Source organism: Chiloscyllium punctatum, chromosome 30, assembly GCF_047496795.1.
Source record: "Chiloscyllium punctatum isolate Juve2018m chromosome 30, sChiPun1.3, whole genome shotgun sequence".
Taxonomy (NCBI): domain Eukaryota; kingdom Metazoa; phylum Chordata; class Chondrichthyes; order Orectolobiformes; family Hemiscylliidae; genus Chiloscyllium; species Chiloscyllium punctatum.
The window spans coordinates 49,531,992-49,554,488 of NC_092768.1; the positions used below are offsets into that span (position 1 = coordinate 49,531,992).

The following is a 22,497-nucleotide window of genomic DNA, read 5'->3' on the forward strand; positions in this document are numbered from 1 at the left end:
ATGTAACATTCTTCCTCCAGATGTCGGGTAGGGTTTGGCAATGGAGTTGGCTCAGGATCTGCACGTCCTTGGTGGAGTGGGAGGGGAGAGTTGAAGTGTTCAGCCACGGGGCGGTGGGGTTGGTTGGTGTGGGTGTCCCAGAGATATTCCCTGAAATGACGTTCAAGTTGGCGTTCCCGAGGAAACCACATCGGGTGCAACAAATACAGCAGATGGTATGTGTGGAAAGTACAGTTAAATTTCTGTCAGATGTGGAAGGATCCTTTGGGGCCTTGGATGGAGGTACGTGGGGAGGTTGGGGGCAGATTTGCACTTCCTGCGCAAACGCAGTCCTGAACTATCACAAATTTTGCAGTTGAGTTTCCCCTGTTTGGGGATGCCACAGGCATCAGCACACTCGAAGTGCAATGGGTAGCCTCTTCCTGGAAGAACCACCTTAGTGGTCATGGTATCTCCCCTGCCAGGTATGTATTCCCATTACCACAAATCCCGCAGTCGACCATACTGCATCAGACGTGCAAAATCTCTGCCCAAATCTCACCCTTCCGTGTCCAAGGCCCCAAAGGATCCTTCCACTGTTAGTGCTGTCCCCGCACCATGCTCTTATTGCTGAGCCTGCACGATCCTGTTACTGTTGTCCCTGCACCATCCTGTTACTGCCGTCTCTCACCCATCCTGTTACTGCACTCCATGCAGCATCCTGTTACTGCTGTCCCTGCACCATCCTGTTACTGCATCTCTCACCCATCCTGCTACTGCTGTCCTTGCACCATCCTGTTACTGCTGTCTCTCTGAAATGTACAGAATACTGAATACTGAAACAGTATACTGAGAGTAGTGGATGTGGAGAAGATGTCCCACTGGTAGGATCAACCTAGGAGCCAAGGGTTCAAACTCAGAGTGAAGGGGCACCCCTTGAAAGCCTTGACAACTGAGATAAAGATAAATTTCTTCAGCCAGAATGTGGTTAATCTGTGGAACACATTGTTGCAGAAAGCTGGCGAGGCCAGTCATTGAGTATGTTTAAGACAATTGTCAATAGGCTCTTGACTGGTCGGGACATCAAGAATTACAGGGTGCGTATGGAAGAAACATGTCAGCCATGATATGGTGGAGCAGATCCGATGGGCCAAATGACCTAATTCTGCCCCTGTATCATATGATCTATGGTTTATGGTTTTGTGGGACCACTTCGTTCTGCCTATCACTTGCTGCCAATGCAGTTTGACACGCAGGAAGTCCTGATCTATAATTTCATAAGGTTGATACCTCATTTTCAAGTATGCCTGGTGCTGCTCCTGACATGTTCTCCTGCACTCTCCATTGAGCCAGGGTTGGTTCCCTGGCTTGGTAATTGTAGACTGTGGGATATGCACAGCCAAGAGCTTGCAGGCTCTGTTGGAGGACACTTTGCCTGCTGCTAATGGTTCAATGTCACCCCTCATGGATTCCTGGTCTTAAATTATTTGATCTTATTGAAATTGGAATTAATCAGCAAGGCCACACAACACAATGGACAGTATCCTCAATATGAAGGTGAGTTTTCAACTTCATAAAGATTTTACAAAGGTCAGTCGTACTAATACTGTCATGGACAGATGCAGCTATAATAGATAGATTGTTGAGACATGGTCAAGTACATTTTACCCTCTTGTTGGTTCCTCACCACCTACTACACACCCAGTCGAACAGCAATGTCCTTTCGGACTCAACCAACTCGATCAGTAATTGGGCTAGCAAGCCACTATTAGTGCTGGATTTTGAAATTCCCCACCCAGAGGCATTCTGTGTCCTTGCCTGTCACCCTTACTGTTTCCTCCAAATGGTGATCAATTAGAGGAATACTGATTATTCGGTTGAGGTAGGGTGGTGTAGCATGATGTTTCCTTCCCCATGTTTGACCTGATGGGCCATCAGTCAATGTGGACTCCTGCCATAATTCCCTCTCGATTGTATACCACCGCAGCATTCCCTCAGCTGAACCAGTCCTGACAGAGGGACAAGACATACCCAGGGATGACAATGGTGGTGCCTGCATGGAAGATGCAATTGTAAGAGTATGACTACATCAGACACTTGCTTCACAACAAATGTTGGGCTTGGTCTCAGAAGTTGGAAACAAGGACTTTCAAATGTTAACAGGGCTGTGTACAGTGCTGTCATTCCTTGTGTCTAGATCAAAGCCAGGTGGTCTGGTTTGATTCCTTTTTGGTTTTCTGACATTTTGCGCCAACTGAGCAGTCTGATAGGTCGTCTCAGAAGACAGTTAAAACTTAACCTCTGTTGTGGTCTGGAGTCACATATCAGCTAGATAGGGTAAGGATAGCAGATTTCTTCCCTAGTGCAATGGTGCTTTCTTGGTAATTGTTGATGATTCCACGGTCAGTGTTACTGACACCAACTTCCCAATTCAACATTTATTCCAACAGGTGCCATGATAATGTTAAAGCCATGTTTTCAGAGCATTAGCCTCAGCCTTTGTGAGTATCAATGGCATATCCATTACATCACTGCCTCCTCACAAACTATTTTTTTTCTCTTCATCCCCTTCCTTGACTTTCTTTTTGCCTCCATTTCCTATTCTCTATTGAGGTATTCTGTCTTTTCAAATTCCCTCTGGCAATTTTAAGTACTCCTTGAACTTCCTGAATGCTTGCAACTATCACAGGCTTGACTCCTGAAGAGACAATCCTTCAATGCCCTTCTTGGCATTCTTTGCTGTACTTTCTGAAGCATTTAATACTTGATTATCAGAAGTAGCGACCCCAACTGCCAATCCACTGACTTTAATGCCCAGTGTGCCCTCAAGGAGATAATACTTTCAATCTTTTTCCTGGCCAACCTACTCCTCTGAATGTGCACTCTGCTGGTACGGCCCTTCTATGCCTCTCTCACATAATGACCACTTGTGAACAACATCCTTTTCTTCCATTAACCTATTATGGATTATCTTATCAACAACATGATCTTATGTTGTATCTCTCTTATGTTAACCTGGGTGAGGGTTTTGAATGAATGAAGTTTGCTCATCTTGCAAAATCTTTCACCTCTCAAGACCATTCGTTGTGCTTGTGTGGCTCTGATCAAAACAGAACACAGAGGATCATTTCTTCCAGAATGATCCCACAGTTTCCAATGGAGGCAGTGGTTGGAGTTTGGAATTCAACTTATTTCAGCAAGAAATATATCACACATACACATCTCATGGTTTGGCACTCATCTACATTACCAGAGTCTCCAATTTCCAGGCACCACTGCCACTTCATAACTTGTCACTCAATTCATCTGTGATGGTCGTTAGACTAAGATTCTCAATTCATATCGATTCCAGACAGGATAGGAGATGAATTTCCTTTCTTTTTTAACAACTCCTACCTCTGGTGGTGCCAGAATAACTTAAAAAAGGTCCCTTCCCTCACGATCTTCCCAAACAAAATACTTTTATGTTTTAAAAGGAGTCAATTTAACCAGGCTTAATTCAATAAACACAGCTTAAACAAATTTATGAATCAGTGTGTGGATGATGTAATGAATGGTTGGTGGAATGTTGCAGGTGTTAATTTGGATGGTAATATGGATTTTGGTTGTAATGCAGTTGATTTTGAGATTCTTAGCTCTGCAGGTTAGCTGACAGCTTTTAGTTCTATTTCCTCTTTGATGGTGAATCCATTGGCTGGACTGACATCCAGCACTCAGAGTAAGAGAGTGTTTTCTTAACCTGCTGTGCAGGCATGTCTAATGGTTGTCCTCAAACAATGACCTGAAGGTTCTGAAAAAGATATCAGAGTTGAAACTCTGTTACTCGCTCCACACATGCTTCCAGATGTGTCAAGTTTCTCCAGCACCTCCTGTTTTTCTTTCAATATTCTGACATCCACAGTAATTTACCTTTCTGGCAAGCTCAGATCACCAGAGACCAACCTCCTTATCAGAAGTGAGGAGGATGAAAAATAGATTACTGTATGATAATTAAATTTGACAGGATTTGTTGTCCCTGGGATCTCTTCAACCACGTCCCATATACTTTCCATTCTCCCACAGCGTTGACAAATGCCTGCCACTCACTAAAAATATTAGGCTATTCTTTCTGTGAAATGTGTGTGTGTGTGTGTGTGTGTGTGTGTGTTCATTTACCAATGTGAAGCAGAGACAATGTGCGCACAAGTATGAGTGTGGTTCAATCTCTAAAGCAAAATCGAGAATGTTACCAACTGAGCCACAGCCAATTCTTCAATGTGTTAGAAAAGCCAACAGCTCTGTGCTGATCAGGGAAGCATTTATTCAGTGCTATTATTTTGGAATCAATAATTGTTCTTTATGCTTTGCATTTAGGAACTTACTTCAGGAGGTTGAAGAATGGAGCGGAAAGTTTTCTGCAACTTTCTGTTGTTGCTGCCTCCAATTTCAGCTTGTGGTAAGGAGAGTTTAATGCTATTGGCCTGATCTCTGTTTGAGGATAACTGTAAAGCTCAATGGATATTAGAAGTATAGGAACAATTAACAGTGCATTAAACGTAGTATTAGCTTATTAATATTGGTTCAGGCCCAGTGAGGGATCGGGAAAATGCACAATGTTGAGTGAGCAGACTTTTCCACTGATTTCCCAAGTAACTCCTCAGATTGACCATTCCTGCATCGCCCATGCTGGAAAAGATGGAATTCATCCAGTTCAATAGTTGTCTCTGGAATCACTCTTCCATAAATGGGCCAAAATAATTCAGTCAAGAGGTCGTTGTGTGTTAGCATGTGTTTCAAATAATGTGATGCGTAAATGTTTTCTCATGTTAATAATGGTTCCACAGTGATTAAGGTGAACTGTTTCCTCTTACAGATGACTCCTGCCATTCGATCATATTTTCATCAAACATTCTTCCAATGATCCTTTCCATTGCGATTGGTGCTCTGCTGATTTGGTTCTGGTTCTACCATCAATCCATTGGTATGGAACAATATCAAACACAAAATTAACTGCATTCATTCACTTCCTCTTAGTTCAGGGTTTCTGAGACCATAATTCTTCACACAAAATATGATGGTTTTCAAAATAACTCCTGCCATTTGTGCGATTGATGTCCCCTCAACATGTAGCAGCTTCCATGCGGAATAATTGACAATGGAAATGAAGATTTTTTTTGGGAGGTGGGCAAGGTCCATATGGCACAAATCAGTTATAACAACGTGTCTGAGTACCCTTTATATTGAGTGCAAGGATAATTGAATGAATGCAAAGTGGCAGCTAACATTTTACTGCCTGTTTCCATTCTCCATGTACGATTGAAAGCAGTTAAAACTTGTCAAACACCTACATTTGTCTTGTGCCTTTCACATCTGAAATTGCATCACAGTCGTGTCAAGAAGTTGACATCAAGCTCCAAGGAAGTGGTAATAAGAAGTTTTAAAAAACTTGGTCTAAAAGGTGAACCACGATCTATATTTTGATGTGGGGACCAATTACAATATTTCTCAGTTTCTCAGATAATACAAAATGTTATTGGATGTGAGTTGTGATTAGGTACAAGCTAAAGGTATGTCAAGGGGATTTTGACAGGTGTATTGAATGGGCAAGAGCATAACAGATGGAAGACAATGGGGATCAGTGTAAGGTGAGGGACAGGAGGAATGAAGATACAGAGTGTTTCCTAAATGGTGAGACTGGAATGTTCAAAAGGAATGGGATATCCCTGTTCATAAGTCATTGAAAGCTAACACACAAATGTAGCAAGCAATTCAGAAGTTAAATATATTAGATTTAGAACCAAAGGGTATGGTCAAAGAATAAATGGCAAGCCATTTATGACTGAGATGAGGAGGAGCTCCTTGACTCAAGACAATGGTGAATCAATGGGTTGTTTTTCCCCAGAGGACTGTGGAAGCTCAGCCATTAGATAACTTCAATACAACTTCAAGTAATTTGGGACTGTGATCCATTATCATGGAAGTGAGCTACCTTCCTTGGAATGAACAGACAAACAGGTTCAGCATCAGCATGTAATGTCATTGGTACTTGTCTTTCATGATGCCCCATCCTGCAAAATTGTAGGAAGCTCTTCTGGAAATCTAGTCTTGCTTCATTTTCTGATCTAATCTTTAAATTTTAGCAGGCATTCCTGCAGAAAAAGGAGACTTCTTGTTTATGAAGAACATAAAGCCTTTTGGTTATTTCTTCATCCTTATTTTGCAAACTGACTTTTCACTTTGTCCCTTGTGCACCTTGTTGAGAGTTTAAATTTGACCTGTTTCAACCACTTTAAGTTGTTCACTTGTATAAACATGCTTGTTCCAATGGCATTTAAATTCAGTAGAATATTTTCCTTCCTTTAAATTTGCTGACCAGAATTTATTGCCTAGGTCATAGAGTCATAGAGGTGTACAGCATGGAAACAGACCCTTCGGTCCAACCTGTCCTTGCCGACCAGATATCCCAACCCAATCTAATCCCACCTGCCAGCACCTGGCCCATATTCCTTCAAACCCTTCCTATTCATATACCCAACCAAATGCCTCTTAAATGTTGCAATTGTACCAGCCTCCACCACTTCCTCTGGCAGCTCATTCCATACACGTACCACTCTGTGAAACAGTTGCCCCGTAGGTCTCTTTTATATTTTTCACCTCTCACCCTAAACCTATGCCCTCTTGTTCTGGACTCCATGACCCCAGGGAAAAGACTTTGCCTATTTACCCTATCCATGCCCTCCATAATTTTGTAAATCTCTATAAGGTCACCACTCAGCCTCCAACGCTCCAGGAAAAACAGCCCCAGCCTGTTCAGCCTTTCCCTATATCTCAAATCCTCCAACCATGGCAACATCTTTGTAAATCTTTTCTGAGCCCTTTCAAGTTTCACAATATCTTTCCTATAGGAAGGAGACCAGAATTGCACACAATATTCCAACAGTGGCCTAACTTTACTTCATTTAGAACTTCCAACCAATTTGGTTCCTGTTCATCTACCTATGTTGTTTTACTTCCTTTATTACTTTGTAGTATAACCTTTGGATGAAAATATTTTTAAAATATCTGAATTTGCCACAATTTTAACCTTCAGCTGCCCCTACTTTTGAAACACGATGCTTATATGGTCCATTCACACCACACTGCTGTCATTTCAAGATGCCAGTGAGAGTGTGTTTGCCTTTTTTGCCTGGTCTCTGTTGAGAGTGATCTCTGCCTTTGGGATGACATTCTGGAAATCAGACCTGATGATTTTCATGAAATCTCATGCACCGTCCCCAGCTCAACTTTCAAATCTTGGTCAGCCCACTTTCATAACTGCCAAATCTTCTCTCGATAAAGCCTCGTCTATGTTGCCAACAACTGTGGGGACTAATATCCCATTCTGCCTTTGTTAATATGTATATGCAGTTTTCTGACTTATGTAGCAGTCATTTATAAAGGAATAAATACACCTCTGATTCATTTATATAAATAAAGGACTCCATACATCATTTCCTGCCCTTATCAGATGTAGCCTATTAAATCATCAGGTTGCAATGCTGGGCCTGAGTATGAGACAAATTCAGGACTTCAATGCATCCCTTGCTTGCTTAAGACATCACCTGAGACTGAGCTTACTGCATACAGTACAGGCCTGGTCTTGACAATCTTGACCCAACCTACACATCCCTGAACACTATGGGCAATTTAGCATGGCCAATTCACCTAACCTGCACATTTCTGGATTGTGGGAGGAAACCTAACGCAGACACGGGGAGAATGTGCAAACTCCACACAGACAGTCGCCAGAATCTGGAATCGAACCCGTGTCTCTGGCGCTGTGAGGCAGCAGTGCTAACCACTGAGCCACCTTGCTGCCCCTACTTCCTTCCAAATGAACTCAGCAACAGAGATAAAATTGGATAGTTCACTTCTCTTCTCAACTGTCTCAGTGTTCCTGGTGTGGTACTGAGGGAAATGGGGTGAGGAGGGGAGGGATTGGGGAAATTAGTTAGTTTGCTCCTGACTAACACCACTGCAGTAATGAAGGAAATCTGATCATGTCAGGGAGCATGATTGATAGAAGTCTGGTCAGAGCCAAGGGGGAGATCAGTGTACAAGGTTGCAAGGAATTTACAATTAAAGGTCCCTGTCCACATTATTCAAAATAGAAAAAGCAGGAAACTCAGTAGCTATTTCAGCCAAATAGAATTGTATAATCATGGAAGGGCTGTTGCTCAGAAGCCTCTGTACTGGCTTGTGATATAGCAAGTGGCCAAACCCACTCCCCTGTCTTTTCACAGTAGTTCATCAAATGTTTTGTACATCAGATAATTATCAAATTTTGTGAAAGGATCTCAAACCAGTGTGATACAGTGTTTATAATAACACATTATTACAGTGAAATCTTTCTCCAATCTTGTGTTGTTCACCCATTTAATATTTTCATCAGTTTCAGCACAACCTGAACCTACCCTCCATTACCCAGAATTGACTGACACTGATATGAAACCGGACCTGAGTGAATCTCAGACGCAGAATGAAATCAGGGCTACTGAGGAATTACAATCAGGTGCTGGAGCATCACAACATATCCCAGTTGAATGGAATGAAACAACAATTGAGCAGAAACAGAGTTTACTCCAAACAAAAACTTCAACTCCTGAAAACAATGTTTTTGATATTAATACAATAGAACATACTCCAGCCAACCGTATTACAGAACTATTAACCCAGCTAGGCTTAGAAAGCAAAACATTGTCCCTGAGCGATCTCCTCAACATAAGCACAGAAACACTTCAACATAAATCACCAGATTCCCCTCAGGACATTCCAGGCTATTTTCTCCGGAATTTAATGATGGTCAATTCGGAGGCAAGGAACTTGAAATTGAAACCCACTAAGAAGCAAAATCAGTCAGAATTGAGACGCTTGGATTTTCTCTCTCAGGATAGAAGCTGTGAAAGCGAATACCATCCCCTGGATATCATTGTCTCTATTTTTCTGTGTGCTGACCCATTCCTGCAGCAGGAGCTAATGGTAAAGATGTCCCTGTGCCAGTTTGCATTGCCACTGTTACTGCCTGCTGGGAACAAGGGCTGCATCTTCCTACTGTGGGCTCTGCGCTCCATTGTGAAGAAGTGGTGCCCACTATCACTCAGAGATAGTGCAGGCTTTAAGGAAACAAACATGGTGACCACCAACATTCCCATGTTTTCCTTCATTAGACTCGGTTCTTGTTCCATCTCCAAATCTATGATTCTAAATAAAGTCCTCAGCCGTTCTCAGCAACATCATAACTTCTTTATTCATGCTGACATGGAATGTGGCAATCTATCACGTAGGATTTCTGATGGTCTTGTTGAGTTGTGCTGGTACCTGCCCAGTGGCAGTGTGGATTTGGATCTTTTCCCAGAGCCAATGACTATACTAAACCTTCGAGGTGACGCTAAAGTGTTGCACACACAGGTTCAGTTTCTGACAAACATTTCTTCGGCTGTTTTTCTTTGGATTGATAATGTTGACAATGATACAAGCAAGATCCTGAAGTCACTCACCCAGTGCCCTGCAAGTATATACATAGTGCTCACTGGGAATAGTGTGAGCAGTGAGACTGAACAACACTTAAATGAACTTATTGATTCCTCAGTGTTGAAGGAGGAGCAAATATTGGCACGAGTAATGAGAAACAATGCAGAGTTTACTGAGGCACTGCAATCTATATTAAGACAAGTCCTGGTAAGAACCTATCAGGAGATAACTAGCCAAGGCCTCAGGAGTTTGGAGAAACTGGCAAAAATTGCACGTGTCAAGGGGATTGTAATAGATGAGGATGAAAAACTGTGTTCACTTGGCAAAGCAAGATCTGAAAGCATTTACAATTATATTGAAGGAAAAGCCATTAACCAATTCAAATCGGAAAGCATGTCATTTCAGGGTCACACTTGGCAGCAGATTTCCAAAATAGAAAAAGAACAATGTCGCCCAAAAAACCGAGAGGAGAAGTCAGTGCAAGTGTATTGTAATGACCTTGAAGAAGAGAAGAGCAAACTTCAAAAACAGCAGCGAGCAAAAGGTATATCAGCTGATATGAAAAGATTCATTGCAGCCCTGACACATAGCGATGAGAGAAAATATATGCTGCAGTGGATGAAATTTGGGTTGGATAGCAAATCGAGAGAGACTCTCTCTGTTTTACATGACAAGTACAAAGCTCTGTATGAGAAATCTCAGGAGCAGTCACAACAGAAAGATTCTACAACCAATAAACTGCTACAGCAACTCGATCAACAGATAACTGCCAATGCCCTTGGACTTGAACACTTCATGCGAGAAATCGGTCTGATCTACGAAACACTGATAAAGCAAGAATATCACAATAAGGAAGAGAGTCGCCTTGTGCAAATGCTACCCGACATTGTCGCTAACCTATTGTTGGATGGGTTCCCTCTGGAACTCGTCGATGGAGATGTTTCCAACATCCCTTTACAGTGGGTCACTGATGTACTAAAGGCAGTTGAAGTCAGGATTAGCAGAGAGACCAGTGTGATTGGCAGAGAGACCAAAGTGTTTGTACTGACGGTGCTGGGTGTGCAGAGCACAGGCAAGTCCACACTTCTCAACACCATGTTTGGTTTGCAGTTTGCTGTGAGCAGTGGGCGATGTACCCGTGGAGCCTTCATGCAGCTCATTAAGATTACAGGAGATCTGCAGAAGGAGCTGGGCTGTGGGTACATCATGGTGATCGACACTGAGGGGCTGAAAGCACCAGAACTGTCAAACATTGACGGCAGCTCTGAACGTGACAACGAGCTTGCCACCCTAGTGATCGGATTAAGCGATGTAACATTGGTAAATATGGCCATGGAAAACTCCACTGAGATGAAGGATGTGCTTCAGATAGTGGTCCATGCATTTATACGAATGGGAGAGGTGGGGAAAAGGCCAGTTTGTTACTTTGTTCACCAAAATGTGAACGACGTGTCTGCTCATGACCAGAATATCAGAGGCCGCAAACATCTGTTGGAACAGCTGGATGAGATGACACGAGCAGCGGCAATAATGGAAAAACGAGATCAACAATTCAGTAAGTTCTCGGATGTGTTGGAGTATGATGCGGTGGAGAATAATTGGAATATCCCAGGCCTGTGGCACGGGAATCCACCCATGGCAGCTGTCAATAGCAGCTACAGTCACAAGGTGCTTGAGCTTAAGAAAAGGCTTTTTCAGAACCTGAAAGAGAATACAAAGAAACGGAAACCGTCAACCATCTCTGAGTTCATCCAATGGACTAAATCCTTGTGGACTGCAGTGAAATATGAGAATTTCATTTTCAGTTTCCGGAACAGTCTGGTAGCTGAAGCTTACAAGGACCTTTCTGTTGTGTACACAGATGTGGAGTGGGATCTGAGGAAAGAGATACATTCCTTCTTGGGAAGAGCACAGAACAGAATTTTTAATACAAATCAGGATCCAGGAGAGGAAGCTGTTAGTTTAAAAAGTGAATTGATTGTATTTCTTGATGAACAGAAAAGAAAAGCACTCCAGAAATTGAAGGAATACTATTCCACAGGCCATAATACAAACCTTGTTGAAAAATACAGGGAGGATTTTATCCAGAGCACTGAATCTCTGATCATTGAACGTCACATATATGTGGACAGGAAGTGTGATGAGGCAGTGCAGAGGAGGAGAGCTCTGCAGAAGCTGAATGATATAAAGGAAAACTATAAGAATCAGATTGAAGAAGAGGTCAATAAACTTCTGCAGCAGTACAGTCAAGAAAATAAGGAGATGGATGAAACACAACTGAAGGAAGTGTTTGAGAAAATGTGGCAGAACACAATTTCAAAATTTAAACATTTACCATCACAAAAAGCCAATATTATGAAGGACATGGAACAGAGTCTACGCCAGAGCATGCTCACAGACACCAAACTCCTCAACCAGAAACTGAGAAATAAATCCCTCTCTGAAATGAAGGATGAAAAACTCCAAATCAATCATAATCACGTTGAATCAACTGCATTTTATTCCAGGCTTGTGTCTAACTGTATTTATTCAATATTCAGTTCAAAAGCCCAGGAACTGTGTGATGAGTGGGTGAAGGAGTGTAAACAGTTTGTAATGAAGAAAGTGAAACAGGAGCAGGACCATGATTCTAACCATTGCCGAGAACTCCTGAGAGCCATAGACGCGAAAATCCAGAAACACAAGGATCAAAAATTCACCTTTACTGAACATTTCAGGGTAGATTTTAAACTTCACATATGTGGGTTTGCACTTAACCAGTATGAAGAAATGCATGAAAGGTTTAGGAAGAAAAATGATCCTCTGGAACAATTAAAAAAGGAGAAATCAGCTTACTGCCAAAGCTTTATGGATATCTACCAGGAGAAAGATCACACCAAACAGAAAGCAAAAATGTTCTGTGAAAATTGCCTGATCCCAGCCATAATGCAAGCTGTTGATAACAGACTGGGAATGGATATTGTTCAGCACATGAGGCAGCATTGCAAAGGAGGGAAATTCTTGTACCGGAAAAACTTTCAAGTGGCTCTGATGCTGTATTTGAAGGAGAAAGACAATTTTGATGAGTATTATCGATACTTACAGCACAGCACATCATTCCAATTAGACTGGCTGAAAGAACAAGTTGTCCAACACTGTGCAGCCACAAATAATAACCAAATTCCTCTGCTGTGCTCTCTCGCATTGAATATTCTGCATAAGATTGTCAATCGATTGAAGGAAGCTCTAAAGGATATAACAGACACAATTGATGGGAGTTCTTTGGCTGATGTTGTTCAGGCAATTAAAAATAAACTGTGTGAGGAGATACAGATTACACAGGAGAAGTTGGGACCTGTCATTTTTCAGTCTGAAAAGGTTAACCCACAGGACTTTAACCAGGAAATTGCAAGTTTTATCAGTACAAATTATCTGACTGACAGGATAAAAGATTGGGGGAAGGATGTTGCTAAGAAAATTACTGCTCTCCCATCAGATCCAGCTGATGAATTTTATACAATATTATGTGGTTGTGGGGAGCGGTGTCCCTTCTGTGGCGTCCTGTGTGATTGCACGAATAGGGAGCACAAACAGCACAGTGCTGAATATCACTGGAGCCAAGGGCTGAATGGGCATAAACATCATAAGACCGGGCACCTTGTATCAGAAAATTGCACAACAGATGTTGCTGGTGATTCTTCTTTCAGGAATGAAGATACTGGAGGGGCATGGTTTCTTTACAAGAAATACAGGGAATTGAATAAATGGTATGGTTCCTGGAATATTCCTCCTGATACCAGCATAAAAACATCAGCCTTTTGGAAATGGGTCTTATATAACTACAATCAAAAGTTTGCTGAGAAATACTCAGCAAAACCAGCAGAGAACATTTCCAGCTGGAACATATCCTGGGATACAATTACAAACGACATTGAAGATAAATACAAGGTGATGATTAATGAGTTCTACTAACTCATTAATTTTAATGACTTTGAAGCTGAGAAGATCCATCACCTTCCTCCACCAAATGCACCTCGAAGACCTTCTCCCTGGTCTCTCCTTGCCTCACCCCTCTCCTACACATATTCTCCATTCTGAGCTATTCCAATCACATTCCTCTAGTGCCTAGACCTCTCTCCTCAGTTTGTAGCACTGTGAGCTTTGTCAGGATTCCTGCTTGTTGCTCACGTCTCAGCTGCTATTTTTCAAATCACAAAAGTATTTCCCCTACTGAAGTCATAGCCAGTCCCACAACAATGGACAATTGCTCACAGCCACTATAGTTTTATTACTAACTCTGCTGAAAATCTGGTCCTCTGCTGAGGTTGTGATTTGGGTTTTGTGATATCCAGCTGAAATTCTCCAGACTATTTAATGGATTTCAAGAATTTGATTTCAAGGTGACCTTTAGGCTGAAATGTTATAGAGGTGGTGAAAGCCCATTTACTTCGCTGGTTCTCAGGTGTAAAAATTTAAAAGGTTAGTAGAGGGGCAGTGGTAGTGTCTCTATCTCCAAGCCAGGAGGCAAGGGTTCAGTACCTACTAGCTTCACATGTGTTTTAACATCTCTATACAGTTAGATTGTAAAATATCTAAACAGTTAATTTTCATGCTCATCCTTTAGTGAAGTAGTTTCATAACAGGTACCTAAATTTGAGTCATGGACTGTCTCTGTAATTTACAACGTACAAATATCTGATAAATCCTTGTTGAGTTAGAGTGCTGTTTCAGAATCCTTTCTGGGGTGGACTCTCCCAATGTTGGCTCAATAAACAATTGTTGGCCTGTACCTTGATGCCCCTGAGGTTATACTGTCTCCCACAACAATTCAATTCCCTTTTTGTGTTTTATATGAGAGGGGAAATAACTGCATAGAATCTGTGAAGCATAAAAACCGAATGATGATCATCCAAAATAAAACAATATAAATATACAATAGACCCATGAGGATCTAAAAGTAGAACCCATGGAGTTCACTTTCACTTTTGACTATGGAGACCTTAACCTTAGACTGCATTTTTACTTTCTTCGTGGTAATTAATCTATTGTTTATTTTTATTATTTTAATTTTTTTGCAGTTAAGTAAGAATGCCATTACCTGGTCATTATATATCAGTATCTAAAATAAATCATTAACTACTATCCAGAAATAACTAATACCAGTAACAGATTTCTGTTGGTGTAATCTAGAGAAGTGAAATATTAGAATAACATTTATACTATGTTACTCTGATAGGTGTTATAACTTGATTGTTTCTAATATTCTCTTCAAATAATGCAATAAGAGATTAAAAATAATGTGGTCTTTGCCATGATTAAATAGTATGTGAAGCCTGGCAATGTTATCTGCTTTGTCAAATGTTTTTTTGTAATGATTTTAACAATGCTAAGACATATTCTTAAATTCTAAATGCAAGGATTTGGAGGTTTAATTCCGCAATACATAAAAACTTAAAATCCAGTTAATAGTGTTTGAATTTAATTTAACCAGAATTTTCTTTAAGTTTGCAAGAAGTGTTTCTGCATTCCATTGGTAACTATACTTTAATTAAGTGAATGTCTTTGAAACTGTGTAAACTTTAATCACAGTTACCATCTGCTTGTCAATAAAACAAATGATTAATGCAACTTAGCGTCATCTTTCATGACAGCAAAATATCTGAACAAAGCTGTATAGAGACCCACTGACTAGAGGATGGATGTCTCAACTTATGAGTGGTCCAGATATTCTGATTACTGTTGGAACAGAATCAACTGACAGTAATCCTCCTTAAATTTACCCATTTCCTGTTGACAATTTTTTTCTGGCTTAGGGTGCCTAGTCTGGCCTTACCTGAACCTGTCCACCAGAGGAAACTAGAGAAAAATCCACTCAGTACAGGTGGAGGTTTGCTGGCCACATTTCCATGGTACTTGCTGCCTTGTTTCAGAAGTTAAAGATCCCAAAGGCACTTTGACAGAAACTGAGGAAAGGTAAGTGTGAAATGTAAGTGAGGGGGAAGGGTGACAAGTGGATCAGGAACTGGGTGAGTGAAGGTGAGCTCCAAACAAATGGACTGGCCTGAAGAACGATTGGTAGTACCCACAGAACTGGACTGATGCAACGTGGGAGCAAGGTGGTGGTGGGGACAGACGTTCGTGGCAAGTTCATTGCCAGCTCCAGCTGGATTGCCAGGCAGGGTTGGGGGTGGTGTTGGGTCCAGCAGATCAGGGCTGGCAACATATGGCAGGTCCAGGTGTATGGGTTGCCATTCTAGAGAGAACCAGAGATCAAGGAGGTAGTTGGAGAGGGGATCGGTGGTGAGTTGAGCATTCAATTTAATACCTAGGACTTACATTACATTTTAATCCTCTCAATTTTCCTCGATCACTATTAAGCTTAAATGAATCAGGACTCTTGCATTCTACCATTTTAATGGACACACTTGGATTCAGATGTAGGGAAGAGCCCACAGGAAAATTCAGTTTGATGGACTAAGTGGTGGTGATGAAGGGCTTATGCCTGAAATGTCCACTCTCCTGCTCCTCAGATGCTGCCGGACCTGCTATGCTTTTCCAGTGCAATCCTTATTGATTTGCGCTGATCCAATATCTGCAAGTCCTCACTTTCTCCAAAGTGGTGGTGAACTGCCTTCTTGAACTGCGATAGTCCATGGGTTTAGGGATACCCATAATCCAGCTAAAGAAGGAATTCCAGGATTTTGATCCAGCGCCAGTGAAGAAACAGTCATATATTTCAAGTCACGATGGTGAGTGGCTTGGAGGGGAACTTGCAGGGAGTGGTGTTCCCATGTATTTAATTCCCTTGTCCTTCCAGAGGGAAATAATCATGGATTTTGAAGGTGGTGTTTAATGATATTTGGTGAATTTCTACAGTGCATCTTGTAGACAGTACAAATTGCTGCCACTGAGCATTGATGTTTGAGGGAGTGGTTGCTTGTGGATGTGGTGACAATCAAGTGGGTCGCTTTGTCTGGAATAGTGTCAAGCTTCTTCAGTGTTGTTAGAGCTGCACCCTTCCAGACAAATGGGAGATATTCCATCACTCCTGATTTGTGCCTTGTCAATCATGGATAGCCTTGGTGAATCACTAATCTTCTTCCTGTATTATTGGGCATTCTTCCAGGTGGCGGAAACCAAACTGACCTAGGTAGCGACCTCTGACCCTGAAAGTGTCTGGTGTCAGGGTCTCTACTGCTATTCTTTGAGGAAAGGAATGCCCCCCACCCACCCAAATCCCACCCCCCACAACCAGGACCACCAAATTCCTGTAGAATCATAGAACCCCTATGAGGATCTAAAATATTTAGGCTGTTGTCAGGAGCAACCATTTAATGCATGTCATTACCAACAACAAAATGGCTTCTCAATGCAAGTAACATAAAGTAACATAATAAAACGGGTTCTAGGCTGCAAATTGTGTTTAAAATGGCTTTTTAACCCTACTAAAGGCTGAACTAACCAAATCAAAGATTAGCAGACAATGCTCCCTTCACAGTATGGAATTAACCAAGCTGGAGAAGAGATTACTAATTGTCCTAGCTGCCCTTGTGGACACAGGTGTAGAGAGATAAAATGTGCAAAACAAAGTTGGTTTCCAGGAAATGCCATTGGGTTAATCTGCTGTCCATAATGTCATTTAAAGTCATAGAGTCATAGAGATATACAGCATGGAAACAGACCCTTCAGTACAACCTGTCCATGCCGACCAGATATCCCAACCCATTCTCGTCCCACCTGCCAGCACCTGGCCCATATCCCTCCAAACCCTTCCTATTCATATACCCATCCAAATGCCTTTTAAATGTTACAATTGTGCCAGCCTCCACCACTTCTTCTGGCAGCTCATTCCATACACATACCACCCTCAGCGTGAAAACATTGACCTTTAGGTCTCTTTTATATCTTTCCCCTCTCACCCTAAACCTATGCCCTCTTGTTCTGGACTCCCCGACCCCAGGGAAAAGACTTTGTCGATTGATCCAATCCATGCCCCTCATGATTTTGTAAACCTCTGTGAGGTCACCCCTCAACCTCAGATGCTCCAGGGAAAACACCCTTAGCCTATTCAGCCTCTCCCATTATCTCAAATCCTCCAACCCTGGCAACATCCTTGGAAATCTTTTCTGAACCCTTTTAAGTTTCACAACATCTTTCTGATAGGAAGGAGACCAGAAATGCATGCAATATTCCAACAGTGGCCTAGCCAATGTCCTGCACAGCTGCAACATAACCTCCCAACTCCTGTACTCAATACTCTGACAAATAAAGGAAAGCATACCAAATGCCTTCTTCACTATCCTATCTACCTGCGACTCCATTTTCAAGGAGCTGTGAACCTGCACTCCAAGGTCTCTCTGTTCAGCAACACTCCCTCGGACCTTACCATTAACTGTACAAGTCTTGCTAAGATTTGCTTTTCTACAATGCAGCACCTCACATTTATCGGAATTAAACTCCATCTGCCACTTCTCAGCCCATTAGCCCATCTGGTCAAGATCCTATTGTAATCTGAGGTAACGTTCTTCGCTGTCCATTTTTGGTGTCATCTGCAAACTTACTAACTGTACCTCTTATGCCCACATCCAAATCACTTATGTAAATGACAAAAAGTAGAGGACCCAGCAGCGATCCTTATGGCATTCCACTGGTCACACGCCTCCAGCTCGAAAAACAACCCTCCACCACCACCCTCTGTCTTTTCCCTTTGAGCCAGTTCTGTATCCAAATGGCTAGTTCTCCCTGTATTCCATGAGATCTAACCTTGCTAACGAGTCTCCCATGGAGAACCTTGTCAAACACCTCACTGAAGTCCATATAGATCACATCTACCGCTCTGCCCTCGTCAATTCTCTTTGATACTTCTTCAAAAAACTCAATCAAGTTTGTGAGATTAATTACATTTTATTGGATTTACTCTGTAATTAAGGCTGTTCTATTTCTTAAGAACCATATAAAAATTGTCTTTGTTTCAAGACATTTTGCACAGTTTCTCTGAGGAACACAAAAGCTTTTAACCTCTGTGATGCTGGGCAACCTGTGCCCGGCCAATACTGATTAAAGTGCGAAATCGTGCTGAACCAGACCGAACCGAGAGACCCCTCCCGGGGGTCGAGATCTTCACCTACTATATTTAAACAGGCCATTCAGCCCACCAAGTCCACACTGACCATCTGAAGTGTAAGCCACCCAAACCCATTTCTCTACATTTACCCCGGCTAACCTACACACCCCTGAACAATATGGGCAATTTAGCATGGTCAATTCACCTGGCCTGCACATCTTTGGTTTGTGGGGGGAAACCAGAGCACCCGGATGAAACGCATGCAGACACAGTGAGAATGTGCAAATTCCACACAGTCGCCCAAGACTCGAACCTGGTGGCTCTGTGTGGCAGCAGTGCTAACTACAGATCCAATGTCCACTGAACAAGATGCCAATTTCCTCCTATCTGCTACTACCAGTGCAAATGTCACATAACATTCAGGACAGCTCCACATTAGGAATATCTTTCCAGGTGCACAACAGCCACTTAAAGATAGTACCAGTACCAGGGAGGCCAATCCATTCCAGAGTATCTGCCAATGGAAAGTCTTTGTGCTTGCAATGAGTGGTAAAACTGGGCTACTATTGGATGAGTCTGTCACAGAGGTAGCATGGTATGCAGTTAAAATGGAATGGCAAGAAAACTGCCTCTGCTTTGCAGAGAGAAACCCTCTTTAAAATGCAATGAAATTCACAACTAGCCAAAGAAATGTAAGATGTTCCTCTTACTGGAGAGTCCAGAAGCAGGGAATGTAAAGTTTAAAAGTAAGGGGCTGCCATTGAGGCGCAAGGTGAGGAGAACCTTTCTTAACCAAAGCTAAGAGTCTCTGGAATTCTCTTCCGAAAAGGGTGGGAAGCTCAGTCTTTGAGCATGTTAAGGATATAAAAACATAAGAACTGGAAACAGGAATAGATAATTTGACCCTTCGATTCTACTCACGATTCAATTTGATCAGATTGATCTTGACTTGGCCTCAACTTCATTTCGCTGCCTAATCTCCATTTTTCTATACACTCTCCATAATCCTTCAGTCCATTACTAATTAAAAATTTGCCTACCACCTCCTTAAATTCATTCAAGATCCCGACATCCCACTGTACTCTGGAGCAGTGATGAACACAATTTCATGACTCTTTGAGAGAAGATGTTTCTCCATATCTGTGTTTTAAAACTGCACCTCACTAACCTAAAAGTATGACTCCTCACCATTGTTAACAGCTAACCCGAGAATGCAACTTTTTAAAATAAATGCTTTGTCATTTACACATGAAAGAAGTGAAACTATCACTGTATTCTAACAGATGAAAGGCTTAACAGACAATCAATTTTTCAAAGTATAATTTCAGTTACATCAGACTGTAGATTTTTGCTATAAATTCTGTGTTAGGATTGAGCTCTCCACTATCACCTGATGAAGGAGCTTCACTCCGAAAGCTCGTGTGCTTCCAATTAAACCTGTTGGACTATAACCTGGTGTTATGTGATTTTTAGCTTTGTACACCCCAGTCCAACACCGGCATCTCCAAATCATCCTCTTCCAGAGCTGGCTCACTTCCTATAGGGACTGAAAACCAAGTGAGGAGATGGTGAGTGAAGGAGCAGCTTTTATACAAATTGTATCCTATAATATCCACACCAATCTTCAGGCAGTCTGACTATCCTGTGGGTAATCAGGGGTGGAAATGTCCCTTATGCTGTGTGAGAAGATCCAGCTGAGAGAGCTGTTTACTCGGTGCTTTGTGCTGAACTGTTTGACTGGAGCTGTGTTTATTGAGTATGCTTATTGGAAGCATTTCCCTCTGATTACCAGGTTAAACTTTTTTGATGGCTCATTCCTGAATATGAGAAGGTAATTATCAGGGAGGGGCAGAGAGTTTGAGGATTCTTACTGATTTCCTATTTTTGAGTTGTGTGTTCAGAGCTGATTATTACCCTGTGGACTATGAATGGTCAGTTCTCTCGGGTGTTTGGGAATTTGCATGTTGCCTGTCTTTTCAAACTTCTCCAAGACCTCTTACCGTCCCATCCCTGTAACTCAAGTGGAAGAGATGAAATATAAAGACTTCCATTTATGTGGAGCCTTTCATTGTCACTAGATATCCCAAATCTCTTTGCAGCCAATGCAAAGTTTTGAAATGTGGTCACTGTTGTAATGAAGACAATGTGGCAGGCAATGTGCACACAGCAAGTTCCCACAAATGCCAATGAGAAAGTGATTAGAGCTTTTTTGTTGGTGTTGAAGAAAGGATTAACGTTGGCCAGGACACCAAGGATAACCCCTCTGTTCTTCAAAATATTGCCATGGGATTATTAAGGCTTTGCTTTCATCGGACAACATTCAGTCTTTCTTTACACATAAAAATGGGGAGCCCTCTTTAATATCCACCTCAGAGGGAGCAGAAGGGGCCTTGCTTGAGATTTCATCTGAAAGGTGGCTCCTCTGACATTGCGGCTCTGTCACATTCCTTCTTTGATGGACAATTATGTGATGGTGCCTAATTTTATTTAGAGTTGTCCTTTACCATCCTTAGCTCCCACTGTCATTTTCTGATGATCAGGAACAAGGACACATCACACAGAAAAAGGGATAAAGAATCACTTCCAGGAAAGACTACTGACTCTCTGGCGCAGCTCACCTACTGGTAAAACCCTCATCTGTACTTTTCATGTCAAAGTGTCAGTACTGTAGCAGGTTCCCTTGTTTGAAGGAAAATTGTTTTTTTCTTTTGCAGACAAACTGAAAGTTTTCATGTTTTTATTTTGATTCTATTCCACAAATTCCATACTTTATGAAATTCAGCTTCATAACGTGGAGTGGTTGCGGTAAAGAGCAGAGGTGTCTTTAACAGGAAACTAGGCAAATACATGAGGGAGAAAGGATAAGCAGAATCTGTTCATATGGTGAAATGAAGAGGCAGGGGAGAATTGTGTAAAACACAAATGGCAGCATGGGCCAACTCGGCAGAATGGCCTGTTCTCAACCTAAGTTTTTGTACATAACTTTCCATGAATGGGTTTGAACTCTCAATCTCTGGATTGTTATTGCAGCATCATAGCAATTCAGCTGTCATATTTGATGACATATTGAATAAAATGTACTTTTATGCCTTCTTTCAAGATTTTACCTGAAAGCCTTGAGCTTTCCCAAAAGCCTGGGCTTGGATTTGAAAGCTTTGCCTAGGAGTGTGACTGATAGTTGAATTTGGGATGTACAGAGTGAGTGAGTGCAGTGTATCTAATTCCCAGGATTAATCAGAACCCTTCAGTCAGCTACACTGAAACAATATTTTCCTCAGCTTCTCGCATTTCCTGCTCAGTGTGCTCTCATCAAAGATCTTTTTGGAAATGAGGAGAGAAATTTCAAAATCTCACTTCAATTAACATTTCTCCTGGGTTTTTCATGTTAAACATGTACTCGGAAGGTCAGACTGATCCTTACCAGAACAATACAAGGTCACAGTAAATTGAAAGCATTCTGCCTGACTGCCTTTTCCATTGTCCTTACTGTGCATAGAAGATGGGGGTTTGGACAGAGGAATGAAAGCAGGAACGTTGTCTGCTTCAGGTCAATATCCAGTGTCCCTTCTGAAGTGCATTTGTCCAGATTGAACTCTATCTGCCATTTCTCTGCCCATCCCTCCAATCTATCTATATTCGGCTGTATTCTCTGACAGTCCCCTTCACTATTTGCAACTCCACCAATCCTAGTGTCATCTGCAAACTTGCCAATGAGCAAACTTGCTACACCTTCCTCCAAATCGTTTATGTCTATCACAAACAACAGTGGCCCAGCATGGATCCCTGTGGGACACCACTGGTCACAGGTCTGCATTTTGAGAAATTCTCTTCCACTACTATTCTGCCTCTTGTGCCCAAGCAGTTCGTTATCCATCTAGCTAGAACACCCTGGACCCCATGCAACTTCATCAGCCTACCATGGAGAACTTTATCAAACGCCTTACTAAAGTCCATGTATATGACATCGACATCCCTTCCCTCATCAA

General features: G+C 41.9%; 1 protein-coding gene and 1 non-coding gene across 2 annotated transcripts; one reads left to right on the forward strand and one right to left on the reverse strand.

The window, feature by feature from the left end:
* Positions 1-313: 313 nt before the first annotated feature.
* On the reverse strand, positions 314-472 carry LOC140455757 (U1 spliceosomal RNA). The gene has a single exon (XR_011953018.1). It is a non-coding gene; the product is annotated as a U1 spliceosomal RNA (small nuclear RNA).
* Positions 473-8,442: 7,970 nt separating this feature from the next.
* Positions 8,443-13,419, forward strand: LOC140455601 (interferon-induced very large GTPase 1-like). Its single transcript, XM_072550515.1, has one exon. It carries the CDS (start codon positions 8,443-8,445, stop codon positions 13,417-13,419), a length of 4,977 nt encoding a protein of 1,658 aa, XP_072406616.1.
* The last annotated feature ends 9,078 nt before the right edge of the window (positions 13,420-22,497 follow it).

Excerpts from the sequence above, each read along its gene's own strand:
- LOC140455601 (XM_072550515.1), top strand. The coding sequence starts at position 8,443 with ATGAAACCGGACCTGAGTGAATCTCAGACGCAGAATGAAATCAGGGCT.